Source organism: Chaetodon trifascialis, chromosome 18, assembly GCF_039877785.1.
Source record: "Chaetodon trifascialis isolate fChaTrf1 chromosome 18, fChaTrf1.hap1, whole genome shotgun sequence".
NCBI lineage: Eukaryota > Metazoa > Chordata > Actinopteri > Chaetodontiformes > Chaetodontidae > Chaetodon > Chaetodon trifascialis.
Genome location: NC_092073.1, coordinates 17,159,672 through 17,175,241, shown reverse-complemented (window position 1 = coordinate 17,175,241; position 15,570 = coordinate 17,159,672). Strand labels below are relative to the sequence as shown.

The 15,570-nt window shown below is 43.6% G+C and overlaps 2 protein-coding genes across 5 annotated transcripts in view; both read left to right on the top strand.

The window, feature by feature from the left end:
- The window catches only part of esyt2b (extended synaptotagmin-like protein 2b), a 30,420-nt gene extending 26,608 nt beyond the window's left edge, over positions 1-3,812 (top strand). For both annotated transcript variants that reach the window (XM_070986472.1, XM_070986473.1), the window contains 6 exons: positions 898-1,250; positions 1,548-1,646; positions 1,929-2,060; positions 2,436-2,541; positions 2,656-2,705; positions 2,810-3,812. In XM_070986472.1, the coding sequence (XP_070842573.1) occupies positions 898-1,250; positions 1,548-1,646; positions 1,929-2,060; positions 2,436-2,541; positions 2,656-2,705; positions 2,810-2,879 (810 nt within the window). In that variant the 3' untranslated portion in view covers positions 2,880-3,812. The remainder of the gene's footprint in view (positions 1-897; positions 1,251-1,547; positions 1,647-1,928; positions 2,061-2,435; positions 2,542-2,655; positions 2,706-2,809) is intronic.
- A 740-nt stretch (positions 3,813-4,552) lies between these two features.
- ncapg2 (non-SMC condensin II complex, subunit G2) lies at positions 4,553-15,113 on the top strand. Of its 3 annotated transcripts, none has more exons than XM_070986211.1 (26): positions 4,553-4,630; positions 5,351-5,530; positions 5,638-5,752; positions 5,850-6,007; positions 6,105-6,239; positions 6,366-6,460; positions 6,539-6,695; positions 6,776-6,868; positions 6,953-7,078; positions 7,178-7,357; positions 7,922-8,074; positions 8,630-8,852; positions 8,964-9,055; positions 9,630-9,797; positions 9,880-9,950; positions 10,049-10,202; positions 10,318-10,491; positions 10,604-10,720; positions 11,306-11,464; positions 12,583-12,682; positions 12,828-13,030; positions 13,224-13,358; positions 13,506-13,609; positions 14,190-14,290; positions 14,393-14,492; positions 14,597-15,113. In XM_070986211.1, exons 1-26 carry the CDS (start codon positions 4,553-4,555, stop codon positions 14,646-14,648), a joined length of 3,423 nt encoding a protein of 1,140 aa, XP_070842312.1. In that variant the 3' UTR covers positions 14,649-15,113. The 3 variants fall into 3 exon arrangements, with proteins under 3 accessions (XP_070842312.1, XP_070842311.1, XP_070842313.1); XM_070986210.1 differs by having other exon boundaries at positions 9,627-9,797; XM_070986212.1 differs by lacking the exons at positions 14,190-14,290; positions 14,393-14,492; positions 14,597-15,113 and having other exon boundaries at positions 9,627-9,797; positions 13,506-13,816.
- The last annotated feature ends 457 nt before the right edge of the window (positions 15,114-15,570 follow it).

The window sequence follows — 15,570 nt, the reverse complement described above, 5'->3', positions numbered from 1 at the left end:
GCATGCATTAGTGATTTAGGGATATTCATTTCATGAGAGTGGAGCAGATGCTCAAGATCTGCTGATTCACACAGGATGGGCTGTGAGGAGGCTGTGAAGTGAGCTGTGAACTGTTTGCTGAACTGAAGGTAAAGATGAGCTAATGAAGCTAATATTAGCTTCAGGAGTAGGTTGAAAACGCTGTCGCCAGCTGAGTTCAGTCTGCGGAAACCATCCCACTCATGCCTGAACTCAACCTGAATGGACAAGCACCCTTTAACCCCTGAACTCAGACATTCACTTATTTCACAAACATGCTTTGCTTCTACACGAGACCAACGATATATTGACATTGTGTGACAGACTAGCATAACTTTTAATACTGTCTAAAACAAAGGATGCTGTTGTGCTGGTAAATTGCATTACCCTTCTCGAAACAAAGCGCATTCTCCGTTGTTGAATCACCACAACTGATCAAAGAAAAGAATGACTGCAGCCATGTCACAGTATTGACCTGCACTGAAATAGCTTTCCTATATTGGATCACAACCAACTCAAGATTCATAATGGACATTCACAAAGGGAAATGGCTTTACGGGCTTATTGACAGTTCTGGAGCCATTGTCGAGAGATATATAGCACCATAAAGACAGATTTCACCAAGGTGCTGAACAGCCACTCGAACATACCTGAAGTGTTTCAGCAGCATTAAAGCCATTTTACAAGAAAAGGTTAGTCATTCTGACGGTGCAGGCTTCTTTGAACAAACCAGAGGATTGTAGTCACTCTGAGGTTGTACTGTATGTAAACCCACCAATCAAACTAAATGGAAATAACATAAGTAATATTATTCTGAAACTGCAGTACTTAGCTGTAGTTCTTCATCATCATTCCTTGTAATGTCCTGTCTGTCTGTAGATCCTCTCTCTGGAGAAGCAGGTATCCTCAGACCAGCCCTCCTCCGTCCAGGTCAGGAAGTCCAGCGTGCCGCAGCCAAGTACGGCCCCCACCCAGAGGCGATCTGCCTCGGAGTCCCCGCTGCCTCCGCCCACGCCTCCGCCACCTGTAAATGCTTCCACCCTCACCCTCCAACAAAGGGATGGCGAGCCGTACTCAGCCAGCCCTCGCCGCAGTACCTCCAACCTGAGCACCTGCATCTCCAGCTCCCAGAAACACCTGCCTCATAAGGAGTCCACTCCCAGCCTGGCCTCGGACATCTCCCTGCCCTTCGCCACCCTGGAGCTTCAGCAAAGGCTCCGTCAGCTGCAGAAGTAAATGGCACATGTGATGCACTGCTTTAAAATCATTTCCCACCTACTCCTCCTGTCTGTCTCTATATTTTACTCCCCATTTCTAAATTTCATCATAATGTTTTTCGATTAATTGACTCATACATTTAAATTCAGCGCTTGCCTCTGATGAAATGGCATTTTTTGTTGAATATGTACATTAATGAATATTTTATCAGACTACCTGTCAAGCTGTCCATCTGTCCCTGCTTCATCCATGCTGTATAAATTCACCTGCAGCCTCTGGAAGTGACACTGACTCCCTCTGATGTCTTATAGTGGCTCGGCCCCCAGCCAGTACCCCCTGGGTGAGGTCCAGCTGACTGTTCGACACAGCTCCCAGAGGAACAAACTCATTGTGGTTGTGCACGCCTGCCGGTGAGGTCCACAACTGCCAACGTACTCTGCGTTCCCATTTGTTGTTTGAAAGATATATGGTAGACTTGCTTTCATTTAATTTCCAAAGACTTTTCCTCCACACATTTGTCCTTGTATTTTGGCCCCAGTCTCAGGCCTTTGTTGTAATTCATGGGAAGTCATTCTTCAGAATCCAGAACCTCTTGCCTCTTGTGGCACTTAAGACTGAATAAGCAGCATTAATCTAAGCAACATGTGCTCAGCAACATGTGAGTGAAACACTTTCGTCCCGTGTGTCCTCAGTAACTTGATAGCCTTCACCAAAGACAGTTCAGATCCCTTCATCCGCCTCTATTTGCTGCCTGACAAGAGCCGGACAGGGAGGAGGAAGACGGGCACAGTGAAGAGGACCCTTAACCCAGTTTATGATCAAACGTGAGTTCAGACATTATAGATGCATGATATTAGATTTTTGCTGATATCCGCTATGATGATAGTTTCCAACTTATTTTGGATGATTGTCGATGCAGATTTATGCACATACTGTTTAAAGTGTCATCTTATCGGCCTGTCATATCAGCAGAAATGTCAATTTTGGGCCAATACCAGTCTTTGATTTTAAAGCCTTTATCTGCAGATACCCTTGATGTGCCGATATTATCATGTATCCCCACTTAAAATGCTGATCAGTGGCATGTTTGTAAGCTGCAAAGTATTAATAAATACTCAGATGTGTGCTGCAGCTGTTGGGCCTTTCACATGTGTCTATCACTAATGAATAAATAAATAAATAAATGTGTGTGTTCGTAGGTTTGAGTTTAGTGTATCCATGGTGGAGCTCCACAGGAGAACTCTGGATGTAGCCGTGAAGAACGGAGGAAGCATCCTGTCCAAACACAAAGGGCTTTTGGGAAAGGTAACTCCTGCATGTTTCTGTTTCTGCCTGTTATTAGAAGCATTTTCCAGCAGCACAGCCAGCCCTAAGTCCTCCCCAGAGTCAGAAAGCTTCATTTCTTTTTGCTTTTCGCAGGTGCTGGTAGATTTAAGTGGGGAGGATATATCAAAGGGATGGACTCAATGGTAAACTTGGATTTTACGCTGTGCAGCTTTGAATGATTTCTTGCGGTAATAAGCAGACTATTTTTGTGCTCAAATGTATTTATTTTTATCATTTTCTCATGCAGGTATGATCTGAGTGAAGATGGTTTGTCGTCTCAAGGCTTGAGAAGTATTCAAGATCCCTTCCTCACATAGTCACACCGTCTCCCTGCTGTAATATAGTGATCTTGTTTATATAAGGGCACATCGTTCTGTATTCATGTACATGTTTCATATAGTTTACAGCCTTTATTTCAGCATGCAAGAGGTTTTTTCATGATCATGATTGGAAGACACTGTAACATATTGTAATGCGCTGAAACACACTAACTGCCTTGTCTCTGTTTTCAGTGTTTTATGTAAATATCAGTTCGTTAACGTGTAGTTACAAGAACAAGCAGGCGTTCTCATGGCATTTTATTTAATTAAGGGAAGTGATATTGAAATCTGTCAAACCTGTTGTTGCTTTCTGTCCAGTTTGTTCAAATGTGACAAATTCTGTCGGTTTGTTGTCTGAGAAAACTCTTACCAAAGGAACAGAAACAATCACAGACGTAGGCTTCAGTAGCAGTCTTGACTTTGATATGTTTTTGTCATGCAGTGTTATTTGATTGTCTATTGTTCTTTATGCTCGATTACAAACGTGGAATGCATACATGCAAAGGATGAAATGATTGCTCCATTTTCAGACGACTTTGTGCAATATTGGTTGTTCTGAATGTTGTCTAAGATGCTGAAGACCTGGGGGCATTTTAGGGCTATGAACAAGTGCTGTATTATATGAACAATGCAGAGGATACTTGAATAAGGGTTTGACTGTTGTTCAAACCAGTTGAGTCTAACAAACAATATAATGTGAGCAGAGACAACAGTTATTGCATTTTATGAGCAGGGCTGCCAGAATTAGTTGTTAAGATGACAGTTATGTCATAGACTTGTACATGTTTTGCTATTGGAGCATTATAGACTTTTCTTGTTATCTATCCTGTGCCTTAAAAAATGCAATGTAATTTTTGCCTTCTTAATGTTATTATTTTGAATGATGCCTCATTGGTTTTGAAAAATAAATGGTTTCTCTTGTGAAAATGGTCTCTGCTTTTTTTTTTTTTTTTTTGAAACTGGTTCTTCTGTCCAGCGTGGACTATGAATTATTCGCACTTTAGACGTAAATGTGCATGTGGATGGGAGTATGTGGTCAGGGACTTGAGCAAATTGCGGGATTCGACCTTGCAGCAGAATTTCCCTTGAGAAATTGGGTGTAATCGAAAAAGGAGATTTCTTAACGGAATAAATAAAATCACGTGCAACTTCAGTACAACACCATCATCAAAACATATGTGGTCTGGTAAAAATACCACGAGTTGTAAGATGCACACAACATATATAGAGATTTGTCGCCATCAAGTGGTAGAAGAAGCGGATGACAATTATACGTCAACGTCTAAAATGGACGTAAGACGTCATTACGCACGGGGCGTCGACTTCGTCCAAATTTGCGCGGGTTCGCTGTTATGGTTGCTTGTCATCTGTCTGTCTGTTTCCAAATTACAAATAAAACGGTAAGAGACGAAGTTCTTGCTTTATGTGTTGTGCTTTTGGGATTAGAAGTAACAATACTATCAGTACCGACGCACAGAGCAGGAGTAACGGTCGCAAGAAACACTTTTAACGTTAAACGACGAACGGACAGCCATGTTTGTTTGGACTGTGTTACAGTAACGTTAACGTTAGTCAGCTAGGTTAGCTAAACTGGCATAACCGTAACATTTGCGTTTCTCATCACAGGTTTACGGGGAATCTTGTTCCCTGTCGCTTGGAAAAACAAAAACATGTCCAAGCGAGAAGCGTTTCTAGAGGCCGCCTGTAAGGAAAATGTGGAGGACTTCCTTCGCTTCGTCCAGCTTCATGTAAGTAACGTTAATATCAAACCAGGAGTGCAGACCCATCACAAATCTCCTGAATGTGTCTCGGCTTCGTCTATTACTTGTGTCGTTGGTGCTCTTGCCTTAAAACTGTGGAAATATACTAAATATTCCCACACATCTCAGTATAACACTGTTCGATGAAAGAGCAATACGAACTACAGTCTCCAGAACAACACCAGGTTGAATCAACGCTTTTTTTTTCTAACAAAAACTGAACATTACAGCCTTCGTGAAGGTTTTTTTTCAGGGCTGCTGTATTTGACTGTGTCAACTTTAGCAAGTTCAATAGAAAGTGACGACTAAATGTACATATTTAAAAGAAAGCTGTGATCTCTAATACAGACGCAACTCTGAAGCTCTGTGGTTGTAATATAATTTGGAAAATGAGTCTTAAATTTCATTACATCTGGCAGCTTCTGCAAATCAGGTTGCTCTGGTCATTGTTTATTTAATTCAATTTTTTAATCTAGTTTATACAATTTTGATTAAATGTAAGATTTTCTGGCTGACCAACACAAAACAAAGGGCTCAATGCAGCACAGATACGCTTCTATAGTGCTACTAAGCTACCAAGCATCTATTTGTATATTTGCATTGCAAAAATATTTTAATCACCAGTTTAGAGTTTGGTATCTGTCAGTGTGTCTATCCTGTGTCTCTCAAGTTGTTTCTCTCACTGCTCCTGTCTGTGTTGTTGAGCAGAAGGACAAAACGGAGCCTTTCGATGTGGAGGAGGTGGTGCAGGAGATGCCCAGAGACCAGAGACAGACTCTGTGGAGGAACCTGGCTTCACTCCTGCAGGAAGTCCTGCACGAGTCGCCTCCGGAGCGCTGGGAGGAGGGCAGGGGGGAGGGTATGGAAGTGGAGCTGGCTGCAGACCCTGTGAGTTTACTAGTCAGTGTACAGTGTGCAGTTGTATTTTTGCTTCCATATGAACTGTAACAACATGCATTGTTAAAATCTACCTGTATTTGCTTTTCCATGTTCAGAAACATGCCATGACTGTCGTGGACGGTGTGACACTAGTGGCTGCAGTATCCTTAAAGGTCCTGCAAGACGGTGACACCTACAGTGTCCTTCTGGAAATTGCCCACAAGCTTCATGGTTGGTGTCCCTGTGAATTTTTCTCTCTGCTAAATTGATGTGTCTGTGTAGATTATTTCTTTGTGAGATGAGTCTCTTGTTTGTGTCTTTCCACCAGATGTTCTGGTGTCGCTGCCTGTCTCAGAGGCGCCGCTGCAGCTCCGTATCCACACGCTGTGCGAGGCGTGGTGGAAGAAGGGCCTGAAGGAGAAAGAAAAGTTTGGTCGCACTGCTATCCTCATCTCTCTGCAGAAGAGCTTCATTTTGAAGAAACCAGTCAGTATATGACCCCAGCTACACTTCAGGTCAATCAATGTCGGGCCTTTTGCTGTGGCCTTAAGCTTCTGTTGTCATCATTCATCTGTCTTGTCAGGGTGTTGAGATCCAAAGAGTCTGGAGTCTGCATGATGTGCTTTTGAGCCTGGACTACGCATCAGAAGACAACAAGCAGATTATCGACTTATTGCTTCAGTGCTTTCACAGTCCTGTTTACATTAGAAACGATGACGTAAGTAGAGTGATAATTAGCCGCTGTGTGCGTTTAAGTCACTGTCATTTCTTTTCCCTTCTTCTTTTGTCATTGTTGTGGCTTTGTCTGTTAGCTGTCAGCCTGATGATGTGCATATTGTCACAGGGAAAGCGATTCCTGGTATTTCTTTTCAGCTGGAACATCCACTTCATCTGGGTTATTCATGGCACCATCAAAAACCAGCTGGAGTTTTATAGCAAGTAAGACGCTCACTTTGTTCAATTTGACAGTTGTCACTTTTCTCTTCATGTTATTTATCACTGAATTGCTCTGTGCAGGACCATGATGACTCATATTACGGAGATCTACTTCAGAGCATGGAAGAAGGCTATTGGGGACTTCCTGGACCAGATTGAGAGCACATGCATTCAGGATTTTATGCAGAATGCAATCTTCCTTCATAGAACATCTCCTGTCCATGCCAAAGTCCGACAGGTAGACGTGTTACCTTCTTTCATGATGTCCATACTGTATCGTGTGTGTTTAGTCTCTGATCTCCCTGCTCTCATACGCAGATCGTGAGCTATGTCCATGCAAGGAAGGGCTGTCACAAGGTGGACAAGATGCTCTATAATCTCTACAAGCCCATTCTCTGGAAAGCTTTAAGTGTACGGATACAAATTTGTAGCTCATTCAGGCCAGTATTTTATTATTTTATTCTCGCCTAATGTCTTTCTCTTTGATTCCTTCAGGCTCCAAACTTTGAGGTGCGCGCAAACGCCACTTTCCTTTTCACTGAGGCCTTCCCAGTCCACGACCCGGACCAGAACAACAAAAACATAGATGAGGCCATTCAGAAGCAGCTGGACACAGCTATGGTAAGATCCTTTAAAGCTATTCATCTCCTTTTTGAGCTTAAACGGGAGCAAAATACAATCATAATCAAAATTACAAACCACCCTGTCTGTGATCCGCAGGGCCTCCTCAATGACCCTCATCCCACGGTGCGTTCAACTGCCACGCTGGGAGTCTGTAAGATCCTGGCTAAGTGCTGGGAGCTCCTTCCTCCCACAGTCATTGCAGACTTCTTGAAGAAGCTGGTGACGGATCTGGCGGTTGATAGCAGCTCCCCTGATGTCCGGTGCTCAGTCTTCAAGGTAGGAGATGCTGTTTCTGTCTGACCTGGTGTGTGCTGTGCTGGAAAATGTAGCTGTGGAGCCTTTTAGACTTAAATTACTGTTGTGAAATCTTACCTGGGATCTGAGGAAATGGACTGTATTTATATGGCACTTTTTAAGTCTTACCGATCATTCAAAGCACTTTACGACAAGAGCCAACACACACACACACACACACACACACACACACACACACACACACACACACACACACACACACACACACACACACACACACTCACTCACTCACTCACTCACTCACACACCCAAGGATACTTGTGGACTGCAGGGATCGAACCACCGACCTTCTGATAAGTGGACGGCTGCTCTACCCGCTGAAAGCATGTTTAACAACATGTTGAACAAACTGGCAGTATTAAGTCAAATTATATTCAGAAATTATAATCATTTGGGACTCTCATCCAAAGGTTTTGTGATGACAGACTGTGAGCATTGTTGCCGCAGACAGAATTAGCACAGCTGTCTTCATTGGCAGCAGACAGGATGTTTAATGACTTGTGGTTTGTGTAACATTTTCCCCAGTGCCTGGCTATTGTATTGGACAACGCACTCAGCCATCCGCTGCTGGAAAAACTCCTGCCTACTCTCAAATACAGCCTTCATGACACCTCGGAGAAAGTCCGCATAGCTTTCCTTGACATGCTTATCAAGGTGAAGGCAGTGCGTGCCGCCAAGGTACTGTTAGCTTTATACATGGTTGTGTAATCGTTGCAGGTTTTGAAATGTGCTTCTTTTGTCTACTTTGAATTATTATTATCTGGTTTCTAGATTGGGAATTGATTTCTTTAACACAATTTATTTGCTGTTTCCAATTAAACAAAGCAGTGTTGATAGTGCGAACAACTGAAACGACAAAGAAAAGAAAAATACAATACAGCTATACAACTGCAGACTCTCCATATTGAGAGCAACATGTTGTCCAGTAATATATTTTAATGACAGCATGCCTGTCAGATTGTAGTGGGTGCTTTTTGTCATAAATACAAAGGGGAATGGACTGCGAAGACTCGAGGATCAGGACAAAAATAAATATAACTAAAACAGTATCCACAAGCAATAGTAGATAACATTAAAATTAATCAATAACAACAAGATAATACAAGAAAAGTATGGATGTATATGCAATACTGAAGATATGCTTAAGTGCTGGTACAAAGTGAAATCTAATCTCCTCACGAGATGCTCATTAATGCCAGCTGTAAAAAAGCCCTCTTGTGTCCCACTCTTCAGTTTTGGGATGTGTGCAACATGGACCACCTGCTGGCCCGTCTGGCTATCGATTCCCATTCGGTGTCCAAGCGCATCGTCGATCTGCTCTTCAAGTCCTTCTTCCCTGTCAACGATTCTGAGAGGGAGTGGTGCTGTCGGTGCATCACTCTCATCCAGATGAACCCCATAGCTGCCAGGAAGTTCTACCTGTACGCCCACAAACACACAGCCCCCACTAATATAAGTAAGTGCCTGTAACCCTCATTAAAGATGAGCCAAACAGCAAATCATTCAGCATGCTGTGTTTGCAGTTTAAGTTCAATGTCCAGTAGCAGTTTATCCCTTTGTCTTCCAGTAAAGCTGATGTTGGCTATTCGCCGTGTTCTGAACAGCTGTATCCAGGCTGACCTGTCTGAGATGAATGACAGCAACAAGGAGAACAGCGCAGTAAGAGACGCCGATGCTAACAGACTGTTTCTGTAGCTCCACAAACTGAACTTTGAGAAGCACTCAGATCTTATGAAAATCAGACTGAAATTTCTGTATGTGATGTGAGTGTGTGGACACATACTCAGTGGCTGCTTTGTGAGGCACACCTGTAAAATCTAATGTAATCCAATACAAGAACCCAGCCATCAGTTGTGCTCTTACAAAGATAATAATGTTCAGTTTTGATTGACACAGTCGGAGGTCTAACGTCTTTGTTATTGAGTTTGCGGTGTCTGGGTCCGTCCTCTTCTGTGTGTTCTGCATTTCTGATTTAAAAAATGATGAAAAGGTTAATCCATCATCAGAATACTTGCTGAGTCAGCATCTTTTTTCAACTTTAATTTAATTTCATGCTTTTGAACATCCGGATAGAAATGATGAAGTCTGACGCTTGTTTTTTGAAATTTTGATGTTGTAGCTGTTATTCAGTTGTCAATCTTAACCTATACTTTCCTGAATGGAATAAGACGTAGGAGCGCGTTGATCTTAAATAGTCTATACACTTTGAGTTTATGGTGTTTGATCCCAGCAGGCTGAACCTCTGCTGGGGAAAGACACGTCCGTCATGGCCCGTCTGCTGGAGGTCGTGGTCATCCTGTGGAGAAGTGTCGAGAAGGCCCTGAAACAGCATGAAGAGGCCCAGAAGTACACTTTTGCCAAGTTTGGAAATGTCATGGCCAAATATTTCCAGACCTTTGAGGTGCTTGAACCTGCACGTGTTTGTATTTTTCAGTCATGCTTCATGAACAAACACTATAAAACATTCTTGATTTGTTTTTCAGGATGAACAATGCACCGTTCCTCTCATACAGCTGGCCTCCTTCATGCCTGCTGCTGCAGTTCCAACCTTCAGGTGTCTCCACCTCGTTTGGCCTTTCACCTTTTCCTCTTCTGTCTGACTGACTCGTTCTCGTCTGACATGCCTCCCTCATGCCGCTCTCTCGTCCTCAGCTGTGGCGTTCTGTCCAGACTGAGGAGGATGGACCCAGGAGCAGCGCCGGCACAGTTCAGCCAGCTGTTAGACTGCATGTGCAGCTGGGGCCACGCCGCCGACATCCTTGAACTTGTCACCGACTGGCTCGCCGAGGCTCTGCCCAAGCAGGGGGTCAGTCGACACAACGCCAATGCGCTTCGACATGAAGGGCGGAAGCTAATGTTGGGTTTCTCAGATTTTATGAAAATGTTGCTCTGGGTAAAAGTCCTCTTTCTTTCAACTTCAGGAGAAGGGAAACACCAACCGAAAGGTGCGTATCCAGGAGACGGTGGAGGCCAAACCTGACCTGGCTCTGGCTTACCTGGAGCACCTGTTCAGCCGCACTTCAACACGAGAGAAGGTCCTGGCTCTCGGTGAGAGGCCTCTGAAGCAGCTCCATTCAGTCTTAGGAAACTGGAGGGTATGTTGGATTTTAGAAGCACAATAATTAAAAACAGTGAATCCCCATGACGATAAACATTTCGTCTGTTTCCTCGATGACACGTGAACCAGTGTGATATTTGTCTCAACAGTCGGTGCTCTACACTCACCTCAGCGCCACCACAAAAGACCCCAAAACTCCCAGCGTGGAGACGGCCCTGAAGGTCCTCATGTACCACGGCCGTCTCGGCGCACATCTGCAGCATCATGTGAGTTTCTCTTTCTGCACACACTGTTTTTCTACCTTCTCATCCTGCTGTTCACTTTTATTAACACCACGGCCGTACGTGGTTACAGGACGTTTAGTAATCACTGTTTGTAAATGAGCGCTCCACGAGAACGGCTTGGGACTGAATTCTTGGAGAAAACTAATCAGCGATGCTTTTGTTAATAAATGAATCGTTTTTGGTGAAAATAGCGAAACACTGTCAGGTTCCAGCTTCTCAGCTGACAGGATGTGCTGCTTCTCTTTGACATAAACTGAACAGCTTTTGATTTTAGACTCATTGGCAGACAAAATTTGAAGACGCCACTTTGGGCTCTTTAAAGTTGTGATGGGCTTTTTTTTTTTTTTTTTTTGGGACACGTCATAGACCGAATGATCGGAGACATAATCTGCAGATTAAAGGATATTGGAAACGATCGTTAGCTGCTGCAGGGGGTGTTGAGCTGATAACGTTTCGAGGTTTTGTCTGTCTGGTCTCAGTTGTATATTTTACTCATGTCCAAATCTAAATTATTTTCCTTGTTAAACTACCAAAGTTAAGAAATTGAGCAGGTTGCTTCTGTCCTAGTCCTCAGAGGGTCGAGACTACCTGCTCTCTCTGGAGAATGTGGCAGCGTGGGTAGCTGAGAGGGTGCTGCCCTTCCTGACTAAACATCCCAGTCATGGTGATGAGGAGGAGGAGGGGGATCTGGCGAGGTCTGAGCCACTGGCTGCACAAATAACTGAGGTGAGCTCCATACATTTAATTATGCCGGTGTGTTTTCACCAGAGGACTTTAGACTGGAGAACTTCCTCTAATAATTAATTGACCCAAACAAATATGTGCTTGGCATATTCTAAGTGTCTGTTGTGCCTTTACGGACTACAATTAGTGGAGCTAAATGACTTGCTGAATATGCAAGGCTGCAGGAAGCACCAGCATTTAATTTGGCCAAATAGGGAAAATGTGTGTGGTCTCCATTAAGGGAGATGGGACGCTCTTTTTCACTGCAGCACAAATGAGGTGGGTACATTTCCGTGGGCATTACCTGCAGCAGCTGCCCGTGAAAATGCCTTTTATTTTGTGACGGTGTAAATTATTGTTTGATCATTACGTCTTTCACCGCACAATTACAAATAATTACCCCGGAGCTCCCAGCATGGGACGTTTTTCTGATGCCTGTTGATACCAAACATAAGCGTGCAGCTACTCTGAAGTGAGGTCTGTTACGATGGATGCAGATCAGATGGATGGATACGAGCGCTGTGTTGGAGTCTGTATCTCCTAAAAATATTTCTGCAGTGAGGTCATAATTGTAAAGATCAGATGTCTCTGCAGGAAACCGTGTCTCAGAGCCAGTTTAGGTTTTTGTCTGGCTCATTTTCAGCCTAATACACGGCCCGCACCAGGGCTGGAGATGAAAATACACAGTTATGTTGTTATTCAGAACATTAAGTTTTGTAGAGCCTTTTTGCCTCCTGCCTCCAGCACTTTCAGTTCTGCTCAGTAAATTTAGACTCCTCATAGATTGTTCTGCTCCACTCCACACACACTCTGTGTACATGCCTCCTCCTGCTCATCCTGCCATACTGAAATAGGCTTATTTTCTTTATTTGTGCCATTATTCTTCAGCCTGTCACCACATGGCTGCTGCGATCAGATATTGAAAATAAGCCCGTTTCAGTGCATTTCTTATTCATGTCGTGGTGGGGGATCGTAAGCAGCCACCAGCAGAAATGATCATTTTGCTGAAGTGTTGTTCCCCTCAGACTCTGTCTCATTTCTGTTTGCTGATTTTAATAAGTGCTCTTTTTTTTTGGAGTGTGAAATGTTTTCTTCACCATGACGCTGATGCATTTCACCAGAGTTTCCTGACAGTGTGCCGAGACGTTTTGCTCGTGGGTTTGGGCGACGAGACGCTCAAGGGTCAAATCCTCCGCCTGTGCTCGCTCACCCTCCTCTCAGGTGAGTGTTTCAAATGTCTCTTTAAGTGAATAATACAGCAACAGCACTGGAACAACATCGAGCAGAAGCTGGAGTTTATTTCCCTTTAAAACGGCCCTGTTGCCTCTCATTTACCCTAATTAACATCCTCACGTTGTGTTTCCAGATGCAGGCTACCTGTGCATTCCTGCCGTACTGCTCATTCTGAAGGAGGTGGCGGACAGCTATGTACCGGAGGACATCAACCAGGCTCAGGAAAATCAGGAAGACCCAGCCGCTGTCATTCTGGGTGTGGTGGCCAACATCTTCCAGAAGATTATAGAGCTCTTGGCTCGCCGTGTCAGGAAGGAACCAGAGGAGGGGAAACAGGTAGACATTTCTGTTTATTCAGTGTACCACTCCCTACAGTTTGTTGTTCTACATAAATTGAACCTGTTTATTTCTTACATGATCATCTAATGGACTTTTTCCCTCCTGTTTAGTTGCCCTCAATATCCCAGCACTGTACAACTTTCTCTATCAATATCGTGTAAGAATATCTCCATGTTGTTGCCTCACTTAGCTGTGTCAGTCAGCCGTCCCCGGCCTGACAGACTTCCTCCAAGTGGCTCAGACCTGGGACACAGCCCCTCTCAGCGGGGTCTTCGCTACTCTTTTTGCTGTCATCGTCGTGGAGAAGAGACATTTGCTCCAGAAGGTATGAGCCACAGCGAAGACGGGACACAGCATTTGTCTTTTACCAATATCCCACATGTCCTGCGCATGATAAGGGACTTGACAGATTACATTCTTGAGCAATTCAATTAAGGGAATGATGAATGCTGGTGTGGTCTCATTTTTAAAGATTACCCATCCTGAGGAGGTGATGACTTCAGAGTCATTGGAGGACATGCCTCCTCTGTCCAACATCCTGCTGTCTGTCATCCTCAAATCACCCTCTGTTACCAGGTAAATATCCCCCGTCCACTCACACACACCCACACCTGAAACCTTAAAACCTTGACCCGGTGCGCCAGACGGTTTCTTGCACAGAACCATCTGGAAAGTCGTCCCTGGAAACAAATACTTGTTAGGTGATTGGATGAACCATCTGTCCATCGCCGTCTGTTACGTGATAATTTCAACCAATCAGATCAACACACCACATGATGTTGTAGTAGCATTCTTGCTAATAAAAAAAAAAGCAAGCTTCAGTGCCGCTCTTTGCTCTACTTTCAATGAAGAAATACTCTGATGCTATAGCAGCATCTACGCTAACCTCTTTAGGAGCCGGCTTTAAAACACCGCCCACTCGTAGCTGCCAGTAGTTCCTCGTAGGACGCTGGTGGTTTGGACACAAACACATAACCTGAAGCCTTGCGCGATGGATTCTCAGCTAAAATTTGCCACAGCCAACTGAACATGCCTTCAGCTTAGTCTGTCGTCTGTCCTTTACAAAGGTAAATCTTATTCTTCTGTCTATTTCAATACATATGCTTAAGCTGATATGATTAATATACAGTGTAAGAGCCGTGCTGTCTTCTTTCAGGGCCTTTTTGACAGAGGTTGTCTCATCGTTGGACTCGGAGGCCATCTGCAGTCTGCACGAACTGACCGCCGTCCTGCACGTCTTAGTGGTCATCAAACACGGTGCGTTCACGTGATCAGATTTTCCTGCTTATTATAAACCCAGATTAGGTAGTTTTCTTTCTGCTGGTAAAGATGAATCACGGTTTGTTTCATGTGGCACAGCGGGTCAGTCTAAGGCGGGCTTGAAGAGCGCAGCCACGTCCGTCCAGCAGCAGCTCCACAAACACGCAGTCATGTCTGCAGACGGCACAGACATCCAGAGGTAAGTGAAGAAAATATGATTTATTTCAGATAATCTGTGAATAAATACATTTTTTGATTTCTGAGCTGTAATGACTTCCCTTTTTTAATCCCTTTCTGCCACAGGGTTATTTATGAATCTTCTGTGAAGGCCTTGAATGAAATTCTGGATTTCTAAGTCGACCTGTTTGATATGTATATCTGCTTCACTTTTGCATTTTATGAAACCAAGGAGACAAGTATAATATCAGCCTTTATTTGGCAGACAATGAAATACAAAACTACACTGACCAGGCGTTTAAAACATATGATTTGGACTGAATCTGAAGCTGAGGACAGTGCCTGTCTGTTACCATGTTTTTCCAGATTGGCTGCACTTCTCTGCGTTGATTTATTTGTTGATGGCACACATTGCTCAAGTCTCGTCCCTCATAATGTTCAGAAATATTGATCGTGTAGTCCAGACTGCAGACGTATGGTTTCTTCACCAGCCTCCTTTAAAGCTTTCTCTCCACAGCTCTTACTCCACTTGTTTTTTGACCGGTTTCATTTCATGTTTCTCTCTGTTTATATATATCTGTTGGTCTGTCACTATGTAAGCTATTGTGTGCTGCTAATGAGAATAAAACAAACGGTATCAATCAACATGAACTTGATGTTTACTTCTTTCTCCGACGCTTGGCTCGCCTTTAAAGCAGTTTGCCAACTAATCACACTGTACAGACAAGCAATAAATCACCCTCTCTTCATCCTTCTAGGGGACTGGCCCATTTTAAGAATATGCATACTGTTTTGATGTAGTCGATATTTGTTGCTGCGCACTCAAGAGACACAAAGTCAAACGTTTTGTCTGATTTCAGTAAAGCTGAAAAGAAAAAGGTGATTCTGATATTTCCTCTTGGAGAAAGACGAGCAGGTAAACATTTCATTGTCTTGGTGCACATTCGTTATATTTTAATTCTTCAATCCTCTTTTGTTTTGCTTTTGTTCTGCTCTTCTGTACTAAAGAACATATTGAGGTACTTGTACTTGATCTACTCCTCAGGATCTCAGAGGCAAATGTCATTTTACTGCACTCCATTTATTTGACAGCTGTAGTT

Excerpts from the sequence above, each read along its gene's own strand:
- ncapg2 (XM_070986210.1), top strand. The coding sequence starts at position 4,553 with ATGTCCAAGCGAGAAGCGTTTCTAGAGGCCGCCTGTAAGGAAAATGTG. Across the intron at positions 4,631-5,350 it reads TTCGCTTCGTCCAGCTTCAT|AAGGACAAAACGGAGCCTTT; the intron begins GTAAGTAACGTT and ends GTTGTTGAGCAG. Across the intron at positions 8,075-8,629 it reads AGGCAGTGCGTGCCGCCAAG|TTTTGGGATGTGTGCAACAT; the intron begins GTACTGTTAGCT and ends CCCACTCTTCAG.